Genomic DNA, 23,994 nt, shown 5'->3' on the forward strand with positions numbered 1-23,994 from the left:
GTAGTCTGCTACGGTCTTGTGCATGCTATTCCCAAACCAGGAGGTGATATTGCCAGTCAGGATGCTCTCTATTGTGCATGAGTAGAAGTTCTTAAGGATCTTCTGACTGACTTGGAACTTCCTTAGGCGCCTAAGGAAGTAGAGGCGTTGCCATGCCTTCTTCACAACACTGTCAATGTGTGTGGTCCATGTCAAGTCCTCGGATATGTGGACTCCGAGGTACTTAAAACTGTTCACTCTCTCAACCGGTGCCCCGTCGATGCTGAGGGGGCTGTAGTCCCTGACCCCCGACCTCCTAAAGTCCACAATCATCTCTTTTGTTTTGCTGACGTTCAGGGAGAGGCCGTTCTCCTGACACCACTGCGACAGATTCTTTACCTCTTCCAGGTAGGCCCTCTCATCGTTGGCAGAGATCAGGCCCACCACTACTGTGTCGTCAGCAAATTTGATGATTGTGTTGTTGTTCCACTGTGCCACACTGTCGTGTGTGTACAGCAAGTAGAGGAGGGGACTCAGAACACAGCCCTGGGGGGCCCCTATGTTGAGCGTGATGGATGAGGAGGTGCAGTTGCCTGCTCTCACCACCTGGGGTCTACCCGTCAGGAAGTCCAAGACCCACTGGCAGAGGTCATAGTTCAAGCCCAGGTCCCTGAGCTTGGCTATGAGTTTGGAGGAGACTATGGTATTGAATGCTGAGCTGTAGTCGATGAACAGCATTCTCACATAGTTTCCCTGCCTCTTGTCCAGGTGTGATGCTGCTGTGTGCAGCACATGGGCTATGGCGTCCTCCGTGGACCTGTTGGGGCGATATGCAAATTGCAGGGGGTCCAGGTTGATGGGGAGGGAGGAACAGATGTAGCCCTTCACTAGCTTCTCAAAGCACTTCATGGCTATGGAGGTGAGAGCTACAGGGCGGTAGTCGTTGAGGCAAGCGGGCGTAGATTTTTTGGGTACAGGGATAATGGTGGACTTCTTCAGACAGGTGGGGATGACAGCCTGTTCTAAGGACAGGTTAAATAGGTCAGTGAATACCGGACTTTTAGGACGCGGCCGGGGATGCCATCCGGTCCTGCTGCCTTTCTGATATTCACTTTCTTAAAGGTCCTCCTCACCTCATGTTCTGTTAACCTGAACACTGAGTCTCCATCGGCAGTGCCCCCCCCCCCTCCCCCTCCATTGCAGTGGTTTGTAGGCTGGTGTGTTATTCACAGCCTCAAACCTCGCATAGAAGGTATTGAGATCATTTGCTAAGGAGATGTCACTGTTCAGCTTGAGGGAGGTGCCTTTGTAATCCGTCATCGTTCTGAGGCCCTGCCACATACCTCTGGAATCAGCCTGTTCTGTACTTTATCCCTGTTTGGGCAACTTTACACAATTCCTGTGAGTCTATGGAAGACATCTGTAAGGTTTATTTAAAAAAATAAAAATCATTGTTTTACATTTCTATTTTCCAGCCTCAGAATTTCAGCCTGTTATTGGATGGGCTCCGCCCATAAGCGATTTCAGTGACAGTCACCCACACAGCGTGATACATACGAGAGAGAGAACGAGCAAGCGAGAGAGAGAGGGAGAGAGAGGAGATGCGTCCCCGACACACACGCAGTCAAGTTTGTGTATGCGTGTGTCCCCGACGAGGGAGAGATGGCGTACACACATTTACACACACTTCTGCAGTCCCTCCCGCCGTCCCTCTCTCTATCTCTCTCTCTCTTTCTCTCTCTCTCCCTCCCTCTCACTCGTTCTCTGCCTGTCAAACACAGTTTGAGGAAGTGTCGGGTTACAATGCGGTCTCTGGTCTCTGCACTATAATGGTTGATGTGGGCGGTGGAGGTGAGTACAACCAGGGGCGGAGCTATGCAAATCAATGCTATAATAACGTCACGGAAACCGTCAAATCAGAGCAGTTTAGTTGAGTGAGGGAGGATCTTGTGAACTCGAGACTAGACTGATGAGTCAATATGGTAATTAGAGACACAGACTAATTGATACTAACCTGTATTACTATAAAACCATGCTAAACACAGAAAAAAGGCATTTATAATGCATGTCCCCTTTAATCGAATCTAGTTATGCAGGTGCTTGACAAAGGCAGAAAGCGGGGTCTTCTCCGAACCACTGCTTCAGGTTCTGGGGTGTGGGTATCTTAGGCTACTTAGCAGAGATCCCTCCATCTCCCAGATGTCATGCCAGCGCAGTTTCCTCTTTTCCAGGCTCTCCCTCTTTGGGATGAACCCGAGACCAGCTCTCCCATATTGGACTTGACCAACCACATCCCTGAAGTGAAGAGCAGACTTGGCACTCTGAAGACCTTCAGATGGGGTCCACTGCCCCTCCCCTTTTGACTAACAGTATCTTCAGATTCGGTGAGGATCATGACCAACCTTGCTTTGGTGTATTTGAATTCTTCCACAAGACCTGCAAGTAGTAATTCCAATTTTCCATTCCCTTACAGTCTGACAGAATTTAAGCATGGTGGATCCAAGCCACTGTTTCACTGATCAGTCTTTCCAGCTTTTCCACTTTGTTGATGGTTAGTTCATACAAACGAGTCTTGGGAGTGAAACATGAGCCAAACTAGAAGCGCCACAACTTGATTTTTCCTGGCAGCAAGGTCTTGTTGATGTGAGCCATGTACACGATGGTATTCTTTTTAGTTGTTCAAACGGTGTCGTTGAGCTTTGCATCGTATCAGCCCAAGCACTGAAATAGTTGGGACAGGTGTTCCGCCAATATGATATTTTTTATCTGTGACTTGTCCTTTGACAACGGAGATGCTTCTGCTCAATCTTCACTTCGCTGAGTGGGAAAGTTAATGAATAACACTCTCCCGTCCCTCAACACCAACCGCTGAAGTGCCCTTGAGCAAGGTACTTAATCCCCAACTGCTCCAGTGGAGTTGCTCAGTGGCCAACAGTGTCAGACAGCGATTGTACTGGGCAGCTCCCAGGTGTGAATGTATGCAACTGTGTGAAGCAGGGCTTTGCTGAAAAAGAGCATCCATGCTCAGTGAACCTACCCTGGGTAAATAAAGGTTGGTCGTTTAGTACTGTTGTGTAGTGTGAGTTGATGTTACTTTAGTCCAGCCACACCTACAGGTCTGAAGAACGTGTCCTGCTGCTGGTTTCTCAAGAGTACTGCCACCTCCTTGATTCATTGTCGTGTTCATACCAAGGTTCCAAAGTCAGTCAGTCTTCTTGCACCCCTGCTCTCGCCGACTGGGGATATTCTGCCCTTAACTTTTCATAGCCAAGTGAGGGTGGCTCTTGTGCCCCGACAAAGTGACAAGAGCCTGCCGTCATGGGTAGCTAGCCCATAATAGCCCCGTTAGGGTCCATTTCCTCCTGTCAGCTGTCCCTCGTCGTCAGCTGCACTTTCACAGCAGTCACTAGAAGATCAGTAGAGCCAATAGGACTTGATGTTTCAATTCCTGTGGTAAGTCGGCACTCTTGTCTTGATGTTGGCAGTGGGGTGAAAGGGAGGGTAGGTCATCAGGGTCATCAGGTGGGCATCCTCCTTCTTTGACATTTCATTGATGAGCCCATGAGCTCAAGGATGATACCCGGCATCCCAAAAAAGGGTTTACCAAACAAAGGGTAAACTGTGGGTGTGTTTGATTTAGTAACCAGGGAAGGCAAAACCTCACTTACTTATAATGGTACATTTTAAAGGAGAGGACAGGGAGTAGTTGTTGAAGTTGAATCAGGAAAATCTAAATGCTTAGGGCAACATGTAGTTTGTAATAAATAACCGTCTTAAGTACATGACCCAAAGTACTACTGAACAAACTACCAAGATTTGAATGTAGTTAAGCTAATATTGCAACATGTAGTTAAACTAGTCATTGAACCTTGAACATATTTGAAAATACCTGTTGTATTGGCATGGGTGGTGGTATAGGAATGACAAGCTGGGCGTTCCTGACTGCGGGCGAGTATTTGTAGTGGCTACCCCTCGGATAACCAGGCACGTCGGCTCGACCCCCTGTCTGGGTGCCAATGTTATCTGAGAAAGAAGGTAGGCCAATTACTAACTGCAATGCCCAACTGTAATCTAAATAAGAAAAGTGGAAATTAGATTAGATTCAAATGTATTGTCATTATACAGCACAAAAAGAAGTTTGGCATCTAACCAGCGTGCAAATTTAACAGTAAAGTGCAACAGCAATATACAATGTACAGGTGATTAAACTGGGTACAAAATATACAAGTTAGTACTACCGAGTGCAGTGCTAATCATATGTATGTACAGAGTTGTAGTATTAATATGTACAGTGATGAAGGTATAAAGACAGTATGGTAGTAGTCATACTGTCCAGCAGAGTAACTAGAGTAGGGATGGGTACCGTTCACATTTGAACCGATACAGTACCGGTACCCCGACTGCCTTGTTGTTGAATCAAGTCAAATCCTAGGTAAGCGTATATTGTGCGTGTGAACGTTGACACGAAAAGAAAAAAGTTTAAAAAAAAAAATTTAAGTGTACAAAAATATATATATATATATATTTTTTTACAGTACCGACAACGGTATCTCACGTGAATCGATACTCTGTAGTACCGACGTGTTTCGGTAAGTACCTTTAAAAGTACCGAATTCGGTACCCATCATTTACATTCACATTTACATTTAGTCATTTAGCTGACGCTTTTATCCAAAGCGACTTACAAGTTCTGTACGACAAGCCATCAGGAAGGGCACAACTATCAGCTGAGCAACAATGTTCATCAAAGTGTTGAGTGCTACAGTGTAGGTTAGTTTATTAGGACAAGTGCATGACAGTACGGTTAGTTAGGGTTAGATATTTTTTTTCTTTTTTTAATTCAGATAATGGTTGAAGAAGTGCGTCTTTAGTCGACGGCGAAAGATTGGACGTGTTTCGGACGTGCTTACTAGTAACTAGTAAGAGTAGGATATATAGATATAGTATCTATGATATGTAAAAGGACTATGTGCAGGTAAATACAGACTGGTGTGGATAGGTATGGGTAATATGCGTATATACAGCATTTGTACATGCTATCATACAGAGCTAAGGATTATATGCAGGTGTACAAGTACGTATATAGAGGGGTTATATGCAGGTATACTCAGACAAATATGGATATATATATGCAGTAAATATAAATATGGGTATATACAGCACTGTCGTACATGCTATCATACAGTGTATATGGGTAGACTTGTGGAAATTGTAGCAATGTACAATAGAAATTGTTTTCCTTAATAATAATAATTCATTTATTTTGTATAGCGCTTTTCAAAGTCGCTGACAATAGGCAAAAAAAACAAAGAAAACATAGAACCACAGGGAAACGGAGAACAATATGAATACACAACATAAAAACCAAGAGTAACGGATAACAAATACAGGAGTCGGGAAGTGAGTAAGGGAAACTGAGGGGGGGGGTAAAACTAATGCGTAGCACTCACTCATCCTCTGGGTGTAGTTCATGATGCGTGGGGCTTGGGTGGAGGCTTGTCTGACAGTGCTGATGGGGGTGGGAGGACGTCGAGGAACGGCTGCTCTGACAAACTGGGTGGAGTACGGTACTGGTAGTGAGACAGAAAGCAGGTTATCACAGCCATATGCTCCTCTTCTTTTGCAAAGTAATCAAGTCACACACACACACACTGATGCTATTCACCCTGAGGTATCGGTGGCTGTCCAGTCCAACGAGATGATGCTCTTATGGCGGTCATAGCGTTAGGGCTGTAGAAGGCGCGAGGGTGAGGCTGCACAAAGAAAGTCAGTTAGACATTATAGTAGGCCTTGCACAGTATGTTTGTGTAGTTCTTCCAATATGGCTGCTTGTAACCATTTGAAACCACTTTAGAAAGAAAATGCCTAATTTCTGTTCAGTGGTAGCAGGTAAAACAAAAACATACCATTACTGTTCTATTGTGACTTGTTTACAAGGTCCAGGAATAAGACAACAAATCTTTGTTATGTGAGAAGTATATCAACACATAGCAACAAGAAACCGTTGTTTCTTCCAACATGAAGGAAGAGTTGGCATTTTAAACATTCAGTGAAAGACCTCTATTCCTACAATGTCCCTCAATAACACCTTATACTACACCAATCACTTCTAACCTCTGTAGGGTCGGGCCTGACATTCAAGGTGAATGCCCACCAGACTCTCCTAACTCGACTAGAAAGACTGGTTTTGAGGAAACTGTTATGTAGCCAAGTCATCCAAGCATGTCAATCTATGAATGAGGCAAAGTAAAATACCCTTTGCTGACGTATTGGTGTTTTATGGCCTTATTTTCTGAACCAAATAATACTTGATCATCAAATAAGTTATAACACATATCAAGATGATGTGAAGATGATTTCCATTTGGCAATACAGATTTTGCAACAATATGAAACTATTCAGCAACACATGAATCTGGATATGATAGGAAAAGTGCATTGAGTGCTGCTCAACAACCAGAGGCACAATTCATAGAATAAGGACCAAAAACAATAAAATAAGCCTTTTCATTTACAATATATTTATGATGAGACTATACATTGCATGAACTGAATTGGAGCCTCGTGAATCAAGGAATCGATCCAAATCAATGCATCATTACGGCCCTAATGACAACGTGAAAACCTGCAAGGGGAGGAGATTCAAATACCTGATCATTTTGGCTATGCAGATTAGGGTTGTATGATTCACCCATACTAGAAAAGTATACCTGCGATACCCAGCCATTAAAAGCGGTCAAATACTCCATTTTATTAGTATCGAGACTTTTAGAATACAATTTTGATTTAATTTAGAGTTGAGTGACCGGAGCAGTGTGTGTGTGTGTGAGAGAGAGAGAGAGAGAGAGAGAGCGCAGGCTTTGCGTAGTGGGTGTGTCAACAGTGTCAGCTGAACACACACCAAAGCAACTTGACAACATAAACATTCTAAATAGGCACCCTTCATATTTCCTGTTGCAATTTTCTGACAGGAAATAAACAGGGGCCAACGCTGTTCCCCTGGAAACAGAATAATTGTGAAAAGGTCCATGACGTGCTTACCTGAGGCATCGTGGGCATGTAGTATCCAGGCTGGTAGGAGTCGACCACAGGGCCTGGCATGGCTCTCACCGTGGCAACTCTTTGCATGTACTTGTTGGTGAGGATGGCCTTACGCTCCTCCTTCCGTTGGGCCAGAGCCACATACAGTGGCTTGGTCGCCACAATTCTCCCATTCATTTCAGTCACTGCTTTAGTCGCTTCCTCGGGGGATGAGAAACACACAAAACCAAAGCCCTTGCTGTGGCCGGTATCAGTCATGACCTGAGAGAGAAGAGGAAGTCTGTCAGTCATGACCTGAGAGAGAAGAGGAAGTCTGTGTCAGTCATGACCTGAGAGATAAGAGGAAGTCTGTGTCAGTCATGACCTGAGAGAGAAGAGGAAGTCGGTCAGTCATGACCTGAGAGAGAAGAGGAAGTCCGTCAGTCATGACCTGAGAGAGAAGAGGAAGTCCGTCAGTCATGACCTGAGAGAGAAGAGGAAGTCTGTCAGTCATGACCTGAGAGAGAAGAGGAAGTCTGTCAGTCATGACCTGAGAGAGAAGATGAAGTCCGTCAGTCATGACCTGAGAGAGAAGAGGAAGTCTGTGTCAGTCATGACCTGAGAGAGAAGAGGAAGTCTGTCAGTCATGACCTGAGAGAAGAGGAAGTCCGTCAGTCATGACCTGAGAGAGAAGAGGAAGTCTGTGTCAGTCATGACCTGAGAGAGAAGAGGAAGTCTGTCAGTCATGACCTGAGAGAGAAGATGAAGTCTGTGTCATTCATGACCCGAGAGAGAAGAGGAAGTCTGTCAGTCATGACCTGAGAGAGAAGATGAAGTCTGTGTCATTCATGACCCGAGAGAGAAGAGGAAGTCTGTCAGTCATGACCTGAGAGAGAAGAGGAAGTCTGTGTCATTCATGCCCCGAGAGAGAAGTGGAGCCCCAGGAGGTTGGAAACGGGATGCTACAGATGTGTTGAAACCAATTATCACATATTGTAGGTTATTCTTTTTGTACTCTGGGTTAGAGACGAGAGACAATGAAGAAATTGTTGTTCTGGTGAGACAATAAAATGAACCCGTCTCAAACCCCCTGCCCTCCTAGATCAAGTATCTTAGCACTGGTGATGGTACCATAGCAACAGCTCCTACTGTACCTTAGCACTGGTGATGGTACCATAGCAGCAGCTACTACTGTACCTTAGCACTGGTGATGGTACCATAGCAGCAGCTCCTACTGTACCTTAGCACTGGTGATGGTACCATAGCAGCAGCTCCTACTGTACCTTAGCACTGGTGATGGTACCATAGCAGCAGCTCCTACTGTACCTTAGCACTGGTGATGGTACCGTAGCAGCAGCTCCTACTGTACCTTAGCACTGGTGATGGTACCATAGCAGCAGCTCCTACTGTACCTTAGCACTGGTGATGGTACCATAGCAGCAGCTCCTACTGTACCTTAGCACTGGTGATGGTACCATAGCAGCAGCTCCTACTGTACCTTAGCACTGGTGATGGTACCGTAGCAGCAGCTCATACTGTACCTTAGCACTGGTGATGGTACCGTAGCAGCAGCTCATACTGTACCTTAGCACTGGTGATGGTACCGTAGGGGGCAAACTCCTTCCTGAGTTTGTCGTCATCAATGCCATCGTCCAGGTTTTTCACATACAGATTCACCCCCTATAATCAGACAAGGGATCAGATGAGCCTGACTCTATGCTATAGATGTTTCAACCTGCACAGCAATTTAGATTTACATTCAATGTTTTGTCATTGCACAAGTACAACGTAATGAAATTGGTGTGTATTGTAGTATAACATGTGAATATATGGAGTATATATGACGAAGCTATGTAAAGTAAATATGCTAAGCTAATGTATGTACAGTATTATTATATACAGTGGTAATAAACCAGTTTAGCCAGTGGGTTAACTAATATGAGTAGATATGGATATATACAAATATAGATAGATGTATATACAGTGTGTACAGTGTTATTGTAGCGTTCACACAGATCAGTTTCTATGAAGCAGGTTATTCTACATTTGCTGCCACAGAATTACGTGTTTCTAGATGCTTGTGAACTTTTGAACACAAGACTATGCAAGCTTAGTTAAGCCTAGTGAAGCCTAGTGAAGCCGGACACAACCACGACGTTCACACAATGCCCGTTTAAACAATGGGGAATGAAGTCAGTCAGAGACATTTTGCTATTGCAGGCCAACTCCTCCGCATCCGGCAATTACTGTTCCATTTTGTAATAAAAAGGGTAATTTCTGGAAAGGTCAAATATATTGTCACATTAGAGAAAGTGTTATGCTGAAAGTCTGTTACCAAGATCTCTCTCAAACAGCCGATCGTTCTACATCCCTGCGATGCAGGCGTACCTGAGAGCGCTGGATGCGATCCTGTTTGATCTGATCAAACTTGCGCTTCAGTTCCCCCTGGCGCTCCAGCCTCTTCTGAGCCCGGCCCGCGTACAGGACCTTCCCACCCATCTCCTTCCCGTTCATCGCCTCGACTGCCTGAGTAGTCAAATCACAAGAGCTTTTTCAATATCAAAACCGAACCCTTCTGGGGCACCCGAGTGGCGCACCGCATTACTGCCTCGCAGACCTACGCGGCCGACCCGGGTTCGCCTCCCGCTTCCGGGTGGATTTGCTGCATGTCCTCCCCCACATCTTCTCCCGTTCTCCCTCTCCTCTGTCGGTCATGTCTGACCCTAAAAGCTGTAAAAATGCTAAAAATAAATCTAGTGTGGTAGTGAAAGGTTAACCTTCTGTAGTGTGGTAGTGAAAGGTTAACATTCTGTAGTGTGGTACTGAAAGGGTTAACCATTTGTAGTGTAGTGGTGAAAGGGTTAACCGTCTGTAGTGTAGTAGTGAAATTATTCAAATGGGGGGGGGGGGGGGGAGAACACTGCATGAAAAAAGAAATGCACCATTGACCATATTCACAAGGCGGCCATTTTGCTCTTATGTCATGCATGTTGGGATTCCTTTCCACCCTGTTGTGCAGTAAAAAAACACTTCTTTTGAACTTTTGCAGACGTCTTTACCTTTTGAGCGTCCTCATGGTTGGCGTAATTCACAAAGCCAAACCCACGAGAGCAGTTCCTCTCGTCCCTCATCACGCGCACACTCAGAGTCCTGCCTGAGAGGGTTGAAAGAGCCTGTTAATCAACTATCATGATTATCCCTCATCAACCAACAGCTTATTCTCGTTTGTGGGAATCTCTGTGAATTTGTTAAAAAGGCCCTGAAATTCAAACCAGCACCAAGAACATAACTTCTACTAGGCTATACTGTAGTTTAGACACAGGGGAGGATGGGCTCGGCTTACAGGGCGATTTGAGACTGGCCCTTACTGCCAGAAGTGAGAGGGGTGAGCTATTCAAGCAATAACACACAAGAGGAGGTCTCTATTGTGAGATCTTGGCACAGGTCAGCACAGCAGTGATAGAATCATAGCATACCATCCTTGAGTGTATTGTTGCCATCATACCAGTTTTATCAACAATTCCCCCCCCCCCCCCCCCACCTCCAATGTACAGCCCCACCCAACCCCACCCCACCTACCCAACCTCCTCCAATGTACAGTTTCTATGTCAAATGTAGGTCAGTATTCCAATGTACAGTGTCCCCCCCCCTACCCAACCCCCCCCCCCCCACCTCCAATGTACAGCCCCGCCCCACCCCACCTACCCAACCTCCCCCAATGCACAGTTTCTATGTCAAATGTATATACACTCTTTTTCTGGATTTTTTTAGTATCACAAACAGTACTGTATTTGAAAATCTGGTATGTCATAAATGTATAGATGTAGCAGTACTGTCTATCTGTATGTCGTGTGTGTCATATGATGAATTGAAAATGGAGGACCCTGATGGAAACAAGACGAAAGTCTCTCAGGTCTGCATCCTCTTAACAATTGTATGTATTGAGCTGTACTGTACTGTACCCATTCTGCAATCTGTTAATAAACTTTTCAATCAATTCAATCAATTCATTAATAACAAATGCTTGTTCTTTTGCCATTTTGCTGGTGTAGGTTGGCAATGTAGCAATTCAACAAGTGCATTATCAGGGTTTTTTGGTGCTCATTGGAATGTTGCTCAGCCAATCACAATGTGAGGTCTGAACGAACGTCTAGTATAGATGGTTTCACTAAAACCAATAAAACGAAGATAAAAATAAGCAGTGTAAACTAATATGAGGAAGTAAACAGTGTAATCAAAGGTGCAGATGAGCGTCTGTATGCCCCATCAGTTATATTATAAGTTACAATAAATATGGGCAATAAACACTAAGTAAGTAATGTCTACAGTATACATGGGTGCAGTATACAAGGTAAAGGTACCCTAACTGGTATGATAAGTCATACATTATACGTTGTAATCCGTGCAGTTTAGGTGGTAAGAGACACACAGTGATCAGACATTATGTTGCTATGGGAACAGTTTGTACCAAACATTGCAACAGGAAATATACTTTTTTTTCTTTTTGAACAAATGTTTTCTTTATTTTATTAAAAAAAATTTGACATGACATACAAACCTTTACAGTAGAAATCCACTATAAAAACACATACATGCTCTTACTCGTTCTTCCTCCCCTACCGGACCCCCCTTGAATACATCCTTTATTCCGTTTGATACCAAGGATTAATAGTTCATATAATGTTTTATCCTCTCCACCACCCCTAACCAGATTTCTATGCTGGCTTCATTAATACCTAGAATTCGTGCGGTAGATATCTCCAGGTAAATCACATCAAGATATGTAAGAATCCATACCCTCCGGCACATTTTATCAGGTTGAATCCAGCGTGATGCTATTAGCTTTTTGGCAGCCGTAGTACCGGACAAGATTACCTATGTGTACAGAGTGTGATACCTGAGACACATCATTCAGCAGCAATACAGAAGGCATTACAGGTATTGTCAAATACAAAAATCCTGATAATAGTGTGGTTATTTCTTCCCAAAATATCTTAACAGGCGGACATTCCCAATACATATGCATAAATGTACCATCATCACCGTTTGTACATAAGGAACATCGAGAGTCTTGTTTAAGCCCCATAAGGTTCAATCGAATAGGAGTTAGGTAAGTCCTATGAATAAAATTAAGATTAATCTGTTGATGATCCGGGTTACGTGATGATAGCCGAACGTTTGCCCAGACCTCAGCCCAATCAAAATCTACTTCCAGGTCTGGTATATCCATCCTCCAAACTGAGTCTAGGGGAAGGGCTTCATACGAAGATGTAAGTAAGTGACGGTAAAAGTCTGTGACAAATCCTCTCGATGTCTCCCTTTCATAAAAGAACTTGTGATATCTGTGGTACTCAAGTGGTGTCTTTAATGGGACTCCATGAGCCTTCAAGCATGCTAATAATTGTCTGTAGAAATAATATGTGGAACTAGTGAGGTTAAATTAGTTAAATATATCTTGATAGCTACAGAAACCCCGTTCGTTGAAGATATCTCCCAATGTATGTATGCCATTCTTTTCCCATTTGGGAAATCTGATAGGTTGTTGTGCAATAAGGAGTGTATTGGAGTGTATTGTTATTAAATATGGGAGAGTGTTTATGCCATTTATGTTGGTTAGTAAAAAATAATTGTGTTTCACGCCATATCCGGATCACATGTGTAATAAGAAGGCCAAATTTCAAGTTGCATTGCTTAATTGATAGGTTGGTGTATACTACATCCTGCAGTCTATGTGGTGCTACAATGTTTTCTTCTAATGTTCTCCAGGATACAGATGCTTGAGAATCAAACCAGGTGATCAGTGGTCTTAAAGAGTACGCTTTAAAATAGTGGTAGAAGTCTGGAAATGCTAAACCTCTGTCAGCTTTGTTTCTCTGTGCGGTGGATCTTTTAATTCGTGGAGGTTTGTTGTTCCAAATAAATGTATATGTGGCGGAGTGTAATTTTTTCCAGTAGCATTGAGCTGAAGAAGTTGATTCTGGGTAAAACATCCATTTTAACTATTGATACTCGGGCCTGTACTGAGTTTTTATGTTTTGACCACCTGTCAAAGTCATTTGTGATCCTTTCTTGGATTCCTGTATAATTATACTTCACTGTTTGGCATATAGTGGGGAATATTTCAACTCCAAGACATCTAAAGTGTTCTACCATTTGTATATTTCCTGGAAGGATGGTAGCCTTCGCAGTGACATTCAGTGGAAGGAAGGTCGATTTTGGCCAGTTTATCCTAAATCCTGATAGATTGCCAAAATCGTTTATTAGCTTGAGAAGATGAGGTAGTGAGGTGGTAGGGTTTTGCATGAACAATATTACGTCGTCCGCATATAAACTAATATGATGCTGTGTGCCCCTAATAACAGGAAATATACTTGGGTCCTTTTAGAATGTTATTGTTGTCACTTTGAAACTGTCTATAATTAAACAGTAATCATCAAGTCTTACCAAACTGTTACCTTCTACAATTAAACAGTAATCATCAAGTCTTACCAAACTGTTACCGTCTATAATTAAAAACATAATCATCAAGTCTAACCAAACTGTTAGTCTAGAATTAAACAGTAATCAAGTCTTACCAAACTGTTACCGTGTAGAATTAGACAGTAATCATCAAGTCTTACCAAACTGTTACCGTCTATAATTAACCCATTCTTCGCCAGGCATTGTACCCTTCTTATACCATCCTCTGCCAGCTCTATTTGTCTATGGAGATGTTCACCTACTTTGCAGGGCTATAACTTTTTAAATTGTATTGCTAAATTGACATTACTATGGCCCATTCAACATCGATTAGCTATCGTTCAGGATGTAGGAAAGTTTTACTTTTTCATTCACACATTCATACAAAAATACGGTCTAGAGTATAAATATGTTTTTATCGTTTTCTGCAGTATTTCATAGAACGTGAGTTATAGCCATAAATACATATATTACATCATCAAATGCAATTTGATACCGATTGACGCCAGATAAAAAATTTCAACTGTACAAGGTCCCAGACGTTATGACTCATCATGCGCGGTTGACCAGAGGGGGGGGGGGGGGTCGTTTATAATGCAATGACCGACGTTAAATGAATCATGTAGTATGGGTGATATATAGATCATAGCAGTTTGTATGGATAATAATAATCAAAAACGCTGAAACTCACCGCAGCTTCCTCGTAGCGATTGGGGATGATACTGGAGCAAATAGATCGCCATTATGGGATGTTGATCTATGCGCTCCATTTCCAGGTTGTATAATACTATACACGTCCAAATAATGTTGTTTATCGAGTTATGGCAACGGATCGATTATCCAGTGTGTCCAGATGGAGTCCCGCGAGCGATAGCGAGTGGCGGACGGAATAGGGGTGACACCAAGCACGTCCGGCCCGACTTCCGGTTTGGCAACTCGCCGATCGGCCACCAGGTAGCGGTATTGAAGCGCTGGAGAGTTGAGTGGAGATCTACAGCACCAGTCATGACTCCGTGGGTGAAATGTGAATACCATGACGAAAATTTGAAATATTGATCTCGATGACGGCATAATCAGTCATTGGCAGATTAAGCATGGCGAGGAATGACGTCTTAATCAGTCAATGGCGGAGAATGGGTTAAACAGTAATCATCAAGTCTTACCAAACTGTTACCGTCTATAATTCAAAGATAATCAAGTCTTACCAAACTGTTACCGTCTATAATTAAAACATAATCATCAAGTCTTACCAAACTGTTACCTTCTACAATTAAACGGTAATCATCAAGTCTTACCAAACTGTTACCGTCAATAATTAAAAGATAATCAAGTCTTACCAAACTGTTACCATGTAGAATTAAACAGTAATCATCAAGTCTTACCAAACTGTTACCTTCTACAATTAAACAGTAATCATCAAGTCTTACCAAACTGGGAAAAGATCTCCTTCAGGTTCTCATCACTGTAGTCTTCAGCAAAGTTCTTGATGTAGACATTCGTGAACCTCATGGCTTTGGCCCCGAACTCCATCTCCCTTTCCTTGCGGGACTTAAAATGGCCGACAAAACTGCAGATAAATCCCACCACCAAGGAAGAGTCGAAGCAAAAAGGAAGGAAACGTAGCAATAAGCAAAATTACTCTAACTGGGCTAGATTTGTTCAATGTGCCATATGACAGAATGTAGGCCAAATGTTAGCAATGTTACTAATGAACATGGATCCATCTCGTCATCACAAACAGAGTGGATAAATTGAGACCAGAGCCTGGTAACACAGAGTAGCACAGACAGGATGGTGAACTTTGACGCCAAAGAATGATGAGCATTATTATTTTCCCTTTTCAGGCCATTTAATTCAGAAATGTTGTCTAAAAGTACATACCCAAGTAAATGGAAGATTGCTACACTTCTACAAGGTCTATTTGCATGTTCTTGGTATCTAGGGACATCTATGGACCTCAGGGAATGTATATGCTTGAGTAAATTGTAATAGACCAAAGGAGAATATAAATTAGTATTATTTTATTTTTATTTATTTATTTTTTGATGAATAACACCATGCCAACATTGACCAAAAGTGAAAAATTGAAAAATTGCTAAAATAAAAATCTAAGCAAATGAACAAAGGGCAGATGATTTACAAGGTTTTTTTGTTGATACAGTACTGAAAGTAAGTAAGTAAGTAAGTAAGTAAGTAAGTAAGTAAGTAAGTAAGTAAGTAAGTAAGTAAGTAAGTAAGTAAGTAAGTAAGTAAGTAAGTAAGTAGTAAGTAAGTAAGTAAGTAAGTAAGTACTGAATGTTGGCATCCGGACACATGCAATTTGAAATATGAATATAGAATATCAGGCCTATAAATTACCTTATTATGGCCAAGTTATACATCTATGGATTGGCCCGAATCTCCACTTTCCAATGGCAGAGTTCAATCTTAGGACCACCAGGCGCCATTACAGGGCAGCAAAGACTGTGCATGAAATCTACTGTAAGTACAGTTACTTACAGTAATTTATAATATAACTTATTAGGTTTTACAATACAAGAACATGCAAATGGGTTTGTAGAAGTGGAGCAATCTTCCATTTACTTGGGTATGTACTTTTAGGCGAATCCTCTGAAAATATGGCTAGGGCTTAACCTCCCAAAAGTGGCAATTTTTTTTACTTGAACTGGAGGACTGTATACTTTTTTTGCAAACCAAAATACTATACTTTATACTTATAGCACATGCATGAGCCTGGTCTCTTTTGAAAAATGACATTCTGAAGTTTGATACAATAAGGATGATTCACTTTTAGTGCTAATGAAATAGAGTAACATAGGTCTGAACTTGAGTTGTAGAAAAACTTGTTACTCACGTTTTTCTGTAGTAGTTAGTAGTCCAGTAGTATTGCCAAAAAAAATTGTGTGGCTGAAAAAACACCCTGGGTTCCATTCAGAAATTAGTGATTAGGAGCGATTTTGGTAAAAAGGGCTGCAGAAAACCATTCTGCAGAAATTTATTTTCCCGTTTGCGCTCGTAACTTTTCACCTAGATCCCTGATTCGCTCATTCCCACGTGGGGTATCATTGGAAAGCCAGACTCGTTGGTTACAACCCTGTCCAATAATTATCGAGATCGCCAAATGATTGAAGGAGGTAGAGGCTCGGTATTTGAAAAAATAAAAAGTCTGCTGTGTACTTCGGTGCACACCTCACATATCGGCATGTAACTCGAGAACCGCTGAGCTGATTTTGTCAATCGACAGGCAACAAATAGGGCTTTAATTCGATCTATATAGTATTAAGAAATATGCACACCCGAGCCGCTAGAGATTGGCAAAGTGGCGCATCGCGCCGGTGGGAAAATAGTCCTCAAGAGGGGCCGGGCCATTGCACGTTAAGAGTAGGGATGTCCCGATCCAATCACGTGATCGGGATCGGGGGCCGATCACGTGATTTTCAGAAGATTGGGATAAAAAAATAAAGAAAAATCTGGATTTATTTATTTATTTTTACCTTTTTTTTTTTTTAACAAACATGACCATGTTCACGTCTTAAACTCATACCGAGGCCTTAATTTGGATTTTAAATCATTCATTTATTTATCGTCACACAGAGCAGAAGAATTTTGCCAAAACAAACGCATTTCCTTTGATTTAATTATACATCAAATGATTTATGTCAAGGATGAAGGACATCCACTAGTTGCAGAACTTGCAGTCACCTGATTTTTACAGACGATGGCGCCATTGCTCTCATGAAGCAGCAGGTTGGAGGCGGAGTTTAGATTTTTTGATCGGATCGGGAGAGATCGGTATCGGTAGATACTCAAAATAACATGATCGGGAGCAAAAAAATTTGATCGGGACATCCCTAGTTAAGAGGTTAACTTGATTTATAATTGGAAGGTGACCTTTGACCTCAACGGTCATTATTTCACAAGAGAATAGTATCAACATGATAATCCCCTCAAATCATCTCAAAACCCGTGCAAACCCCAGGTTGAGAAACCCTGACTTAAAACAAATGGTCTATATGTTAAAATAATAGCTCTACACTCCGCTCTATCACCGATATAGATTGCCTGGTCAGTAACATGGGTCTCCCAGTCCCTCCACTCTGTAGTAAACAGAATATAATTGTTCTGGTATCCCGTTCCCACTTTATCCAACCAGGAGAGAGAACTCCACACTGCAAAAATAAGAAAGCTTTAAGCAAATGTGTGCTAGAACTTGAACAAATAATCTACCAGTGCAGAAAGCTAATTTGTCTTGGCAAGATTTCTTGAAATATATATAGTGAGTAGTGAAGTATTTTGTGTTTACTGCAGGGTGGAGGGACTGGGAGACCCATGTTACTGACCAGACACACTATATCAGTGATGGCTGTCGGAATGTAGAGTTACAGCACCTTAAGAGTACATGACATGCACAGGATAGTCTTACCAAAAGCGTTCGTACTTATGGGGAAAATCCTTTTAACTTTTCTGACTGCCATGTTTTCAACACACACACACACCTTGACATTCAGTCTACCAATTCACTGACCTACACAGGTACAACTGACATTTCTCCCCCAGGGTATGGGCCTTTGGGACGACAATGTCAGATTCCAACTCACTACCTCTCTCTAGGCTGAGCAAGAAAAACACATGGGAAAGTTAGCTGCAGAAATCCATATAGGCGTTGTTAACACAGGGATTAAAGCAAAAAAAATCTCCTGACTGACTTTTTTTCAGGCCAAGTCATATTCTTATTTTAACCTCCACTGTTTTTTTTTAATAGCGTTAGCGTTTTAAGGGAGCCTACTTGTAGAGCCTACTGTCCAGACTCTGACTATAGACCCTACTGTTGTGGTTGTTGTGCCAGGCAGGGAGGCGGTGTGCTGGAGAGCGTGAATGCAAGTCTTGATGTGGCGAGCTAGCACCCTTTTCCCATTACTTTGAACCATGAACTAAAAAGCTTGTTATCATACAAACAAGGGACTAAACACGTTTCGCAATTACGCCACAACAATGTGGAACGCCCTACCCACAGCCGTAATTTTTTTTGAATCCTCAGTGTTTCCCACAGGATTTAGTGAGACTGTGGTGGTGGGTGAACCTCGGCCCCTCTATGAACTTTGTGCTCAAAACACAAAATCGACTAGACACTAGAGCAGGGGTGGCCAACCCGCGGCTCGCGAGCCGCATGCGGCTCTTTGCCCGTCAATGTGCGGCTCTTCCATCCAATTTTTTTTTTTTTTCTTTTTTTTTTTTTTTTATGTCACCCATTCCATAAGGACGTAGAATAAACATTTACAATTTTTTTTTAAATGGTCCATTTGCATGTTCTTGGTATCTGAATCTAGGGACATATGGATCAGTGTCAGAAATAGTGTGTCTGTTACTAGGCTTGAGTAAATTGTAATGAACCAAAGGAGAATATCAATTCTATTTAAAAAAAAAAAATCTTTGACTGTAAATAACACCATGCTAAAATTGACCAGACCTGAAAAATCTAAGCAAATGAATAAAGGGAAGATGATTAAACAGAAGGTTTTGTAGATACAGTACTGAATTCTGCCATCTTTTTTATAATGTAAATTTCTCCACCATTTTTCATCATATTGCAACACCGTTTTTTGCAAGACGTTCACAGAAAGGTAGAGAAACTAACTGCGTTCTGTTTTATGGCAATAACGTTCAGGTTTGTGAGAGATAATCCCAAAAAATAAGAGAAATTAAAAAGTAAATCCAGAAGTCAGATGATTGACAGGGGCTGGTGTGAGCTGGGTAGGGTAGTTTTTCGAAATTTGAAAGCCCTGAGTCTCTTCCTTCAAAAGACTACACTCACTTTTGGCTGTGCCACTTCCTCCTGTCAATATGCGCCGGTTTCCGACTCAATGCCCTGAGATTTCTATAATCTTATATTTCACTAATAACAGTTAAAATAATTGGTAAACAAACATAATGCTGAAAATATACACTTTTACTGTATATCTCGGGCTTAAGAGGTTAACCCTGTGAGGCCCAAATTAAAAAGAAATTAGCAACTTCAGAGGCCAGAGGGTGGGACATATAAACACATTTACTATCAAATAGCATTGTGAGGCTGAACAACAGGACCAATTGACTATACATGTGCTTAAAGGGGAACTATCTTATAAATGGCTTTTTTCAGTGTTTACCATTGTTTCTTAGCTATGTGGACTTATATTAATAGGATATATGTCTCTAATTCTCATATTGGCGAATTCTTCCAATTCTCCTCTCACAATATTCACCCTCACTGAACTGAATCATCTGAAAATGTGCATATCTGTGATGTCAGAAATTTCTCAGCTGCATAATAATGTGGCAGTTGATGTGGCAGTTGGCACCAGGCCACACAGTGGTTGGAGCCCAGCCTCAAAACGGCTTAAGATCTTGAGGTAGAAAAATGCGGTTTTTAGTACTTGATTAGAAATACAAAACAATGCATTTAAAAAAAAAAAAAACCTAGGTGTTCCATAGACTCACAGGAATTGTGTAAAAGTGCCCAAATAGTGAAAGAAATAGTAAATAGTAGTATAATAGTTAATAGTTCCCCTTTAACATTTTTTAAATAAACATTATTTTTTTAAATGGCTAAAAGTGATTTTGTAATTTTTCAACCGTGGGTCTCACAGGGTACTTTTAACCCTGTGAGGCCCAAATAAAAAAGACATTAGCAACTTCAGAGGCCAGAGGGTGAGACCTATAAACACATGAAGGGTGCCGTGACTGAAAAAAAAGTTGAGAAACGCTGGTATATGGTGTGGCTCTTTGTGGTACCACAGTCATTTTTTTGTGGCTCTTAGTCTCTGACTGGTTGGCCACCCCTGCACTAGAGCATACATTTGAGCCATCAAAGAAATTAAGCAAAAGTGGTTACCTGTGTTGAACTAGTTTATTTTTTAGAAAATAAAAAAAAATAGACTGGATTACTATTACGACTACTACCACTGCCAATACTACTGATACATCCTTATTGGCAACATTTATTATTATTTTCCTTTTAAAATATAATCAAATTGACGGAAATCATCCGTCTCAAGACGGAACGCTTTAATGCCTGTGTTAACATTAAACAAAGTCATAATTATTCACTAACCAACACTCATTTCAAACTGTACAAGTGCATTGGTTTAGTGCACTTCCTACTTCCGGTTGCTGCTAAACAAGTACAAGTGCATTGGTTTAGTGCATTTCCTACTTCCTAACTGGCTAACGTTATGAGAGCTAACGTTGCTACCTACTGTACAAGTGCATTGGTTTAGTGCACTTCCTACTTCCGGTTGCTACTGAACGGACCTGTTTGTGCGGACCTGTTCTCCCAAACTTTCTTGACCGTTTTCATTTTTACGTAATTCTTTCTTAAATTCTTTTTTTTTAACCATTGATCTTAACTGATCACTGACTTTATTGCTTTATCGTTATATATGCCTATGTTTGTGTACAGGACTTTGAGCTACATGACATGTATGAAAGGTGCTTTATAAATACTTACTTACTTACTCATGAAATTACTTTTGCGCTGTTTTGCTAAAGAATTTACAAAATTCTTGAATTTAATCTCAAAGGTCCTATCTTGTGACCTAAGGGTTGCTTCCTTCAAAGCTCGTCGGATCAGGGCTCCAGATCAATAGTCAGAAGACAAACGAGAAGCGTTTGGTGCGACTGTGTGAACTTACACTTTGCGATCGTTGAGCAGCATTCCGTTCATGGTGTCGATGGCGCGGTTCGCTGCCTCTTGCGTCTCAAAGTGAACGAAGCCGTAGCCTTTAGAGCCGTTCTCATCACAAACTACCTGAAAAAGGAAACCGCTTACAAATCAGGTGAATTGTTTTGAGTCTTTGGTACATATACCCACCATATAAACTATGAACTCTGACTCCATTGCCTACACCCTAGGCTCCGTTACCCATACTGTACGACTCTGAACTCTGTTGCCTATACTCAACTTATACCTACCTACTGCTTCACCGTCTACCCATACTATGATAGCATGTACAACAGTTCTGTATATACCACATAAATTAAATGTATATCTTCATATTACCGCATATTAGGCCTGTCCCCGACTCGACTTTGATTGGCCAAAATTTGCCGATAGTCGACTGAATAATTTTTTTTTATCATTCCATTTGGGCTGTGGGGGGTGCTTAAAACCTCTTACCATGCACCGGCCCGTATTCGGGCCAACATGCCCATGCACACAAGTCGCTGCACTTTGCGAGCGTCTACCGGCTCGGGGCTGCATTCTTCGGCGATCATATAATATACCATTCGAAACATGAATTTGCCGCCGTTCGAACACCACCGCACTCAACCAATTCAGTGCCTCGGTTCTCGAGTTACATGACGATATGTCAAGCGAGCGTCTTTTTACAGGCCGCACGTCAAATGACCACGTCGGACTGTATACGCTTGAGAACGGACCATTCACTGCGTGAAAATAGGAAGTAGGTGAAAGAGTTGACAAGCAAAAATTAGTTACTTCAGAACACACAGAGGTGGATGGCAGAAATTGATTTTTGGAGGGGGGGGATTCGGTTTACTAAAACCTCTCTCAAGCACTCATTTCTGAACTGATATTCTATAAAATTTGGACCTGTACTACATAAGACTTAAGACTATGGAACTGCTGTGTTGTCCAGCTCATACCTCTATGCTGGAATAATGGAATCTGGCAACCACTAAAGAAAAATGCGAGTACACAAGTTCAACTCAAGTGCAAACCTCTTACTCTTTCATTAGCACTAAAAGTGATTATCCTTTTTTGCATTAGTAGCTTCAGAATGTTATCTTTCAAAAGAGACCAGGCTCATGCATGTGCTATAAGTATAAAGTATAAAGCTTTACAAAAAAAAAGTATGGTCCTCAAGTTCAAGTAAAGAAAATTGCCTTGAACTTGAACTTGTGTACTCACATTTTTCTGTAGTGGTTGCAATATCAAAAGAAAAAGAAAAGAAAATAATGGGTATAGGCTGGAAAACACTGCGGATCCATAGCCTGAAGTTTTATGTAGTACAGGTCCAAATTTTATAAAAATCCATTCAGAAATTAGTCTTTGAGAGAGATCCGGGTAAAAAGCTCTCCCAAATCCATTTCCTCATCCATGGCCGTTCATTCTGAACTGTGATTCACTTCTGGTTTTCGCTCGTCAACTTTCATCATTAGAAAGGTACTCTCATTGGCTACAATGCTGACCAATCATTTTTGCCATCAGCGGATGATTGGCAGTTCTGGAGCGGCGGGAGTCCGAGGTGGTCATCTGACGCGCGGCACGTAAAAAGATGCTCGCCTGACATATCGTCATGTAACTCGAGAACTGAGGCATGGATTTGGTTGATTGAGGTGGCGTTCGAACGGCAACAAATAGATCTTTCTAACGTCATTTATATGTTCGGCGAAAAATGCAGCCCGAGCCGCTAGACGCTCACAAAGTGCAGTGACTTTCGTGCGTTCCGCGCACGGGCACGTATACGTCCCCCCACCTGTTAAATCAAACATTAAGCACCCCCCACAGCCCAAATGGAATGGTTGGAACTAGGGATGCACGATATTGATTTTTTGACACCGATACCGATAACTTTATGCTCCTCAAGCCGATATTTATTGTATTATAATATTTTGTTTAACTGTATATATATATATCTTTTTTTTTATCAAAGAATTATTATTCTTTTGAGTATTTATAAGCTCCGACGTCATCGGTACTGCTATCGGTACTCGAGAAATTATGGAGTTTTTTTTTGAGGAATTTAAACGTTGCAAACTAATCTTGTTGGCCGTTGTCTATTATCTCTCCTGCCTCTGTGTCTCTCTGCCTGCGCGGGGAGCGGGCTGCCTGCTCTCTCCTCTCTTCCCCTCCCACACACACACACACACACTCACTCACACACACACACACCGAGTACAGACAGCTCTGCTCTCATAATGGCGGACAGAACGAAATGTTCAAAAGTCTGGGTCTATTTTACTAAAGTCGATGCTGACAACGCTCGTTGCCACAAGTGCAACAAGACATTTGCCAGTAATGTATAAGCGCTGGTACTTGTCAATGTGGCTGGCGGGGAGATAACGTTAGCTCCGAGTAGAGTAATGGCTGACAATCCGGAGGTAAATAAACGAACGAGAGCTTCTGATTGGTGGTAAGAAGAAGAGGTGGGTGCAAGCCATGGGACGTAATTGGCAGATCGACTGTCTGTCTCCGAATGTAACGTGACTACGTCACAGCCAAGAAAGGGAGTGCTGGATTTGTGAAAAACTCCCTGTTCCTAAACCACACGCTATCAGTTTTACCACAGTACTGGCAAAACGGGAGGCTATAATAAAAACAAGCGCCCTTCATCCAAATCCACCCACACCGGATTTCTTTTAACCAAAAAATGTATTATATGTTATCGGAGCTATCAATAACGTTATCGAGTTTATCGGGATGACGTCATAATTGCTGATATCGGCCCGATAATTATCGGCCCGATAATTATCGTGCATCCCTAGTTGGAACCTGTTTTTTTTTTTTTTCATCCTTTGCATTCGACCGAGATTGGCA

The 23,994-nt window shown here is 42.0% G+C and overlaps 1 protein-coding gene across 1 annotated transcript in view; it reads right to left on the reverse strand.

Moving 5' to 3' along the window:
* The window catches only part of pabpc1l (poly(A) binding protein, cytoplasmic 1-like), an 87,526-nt gene that overhangs the window by 10,955 nt on the left and 52,577 nt on the right, over positions 1–23,994 (reverse strand). The window contains exons 4-12 of the mRNA XM_084332906.1: positions 21,128–21,243; positions 14,885–15,024; positions 10,058–10,152; positions 9,387–9,524; positions 8,583–8,678; positions 7,020–7,280; positions 5,645–5,732; positions 5,430–5,549; positions 3,869–4,002 (exon numbers count right to left, since the gene is read on the reverse strand). Coding sequence (XP_084189032.1) covers positions 3,869–4,002; positions 5,430–5,549; positions 5,645–5,732; positions 7,020–7,280; positions 8,583–8,678; positions 9,387–9,524; positions 10,058–10,152; positions 14,885–15,024; positions 21,128–21,243 — 1,188 coding nt within the window. The remainder of the gene's footprint in view (positions 1–3,868; positions 4,003–5,429; positions 5,550–5,644; positions 5,733–7,019; positions 7,281–8,582; positions 8,679–9,386; positions 9,525–10,057; positions 10,153–14,884; positions 15,025–21,127; positions 21,244–23,994) is intronic.

This window comes from Notolepis coatsorum (genome assembly GCF_963971535.1).
Source record: "Notolepis coatsorum genome assembly, chromosome: 17".
Lineage (NCBI taxonomy): Eukaryota > Metazoa > Chordata > Actinopteri > Aulopiformes > Paralepididae > Notolepis > Notolepis coatsorum.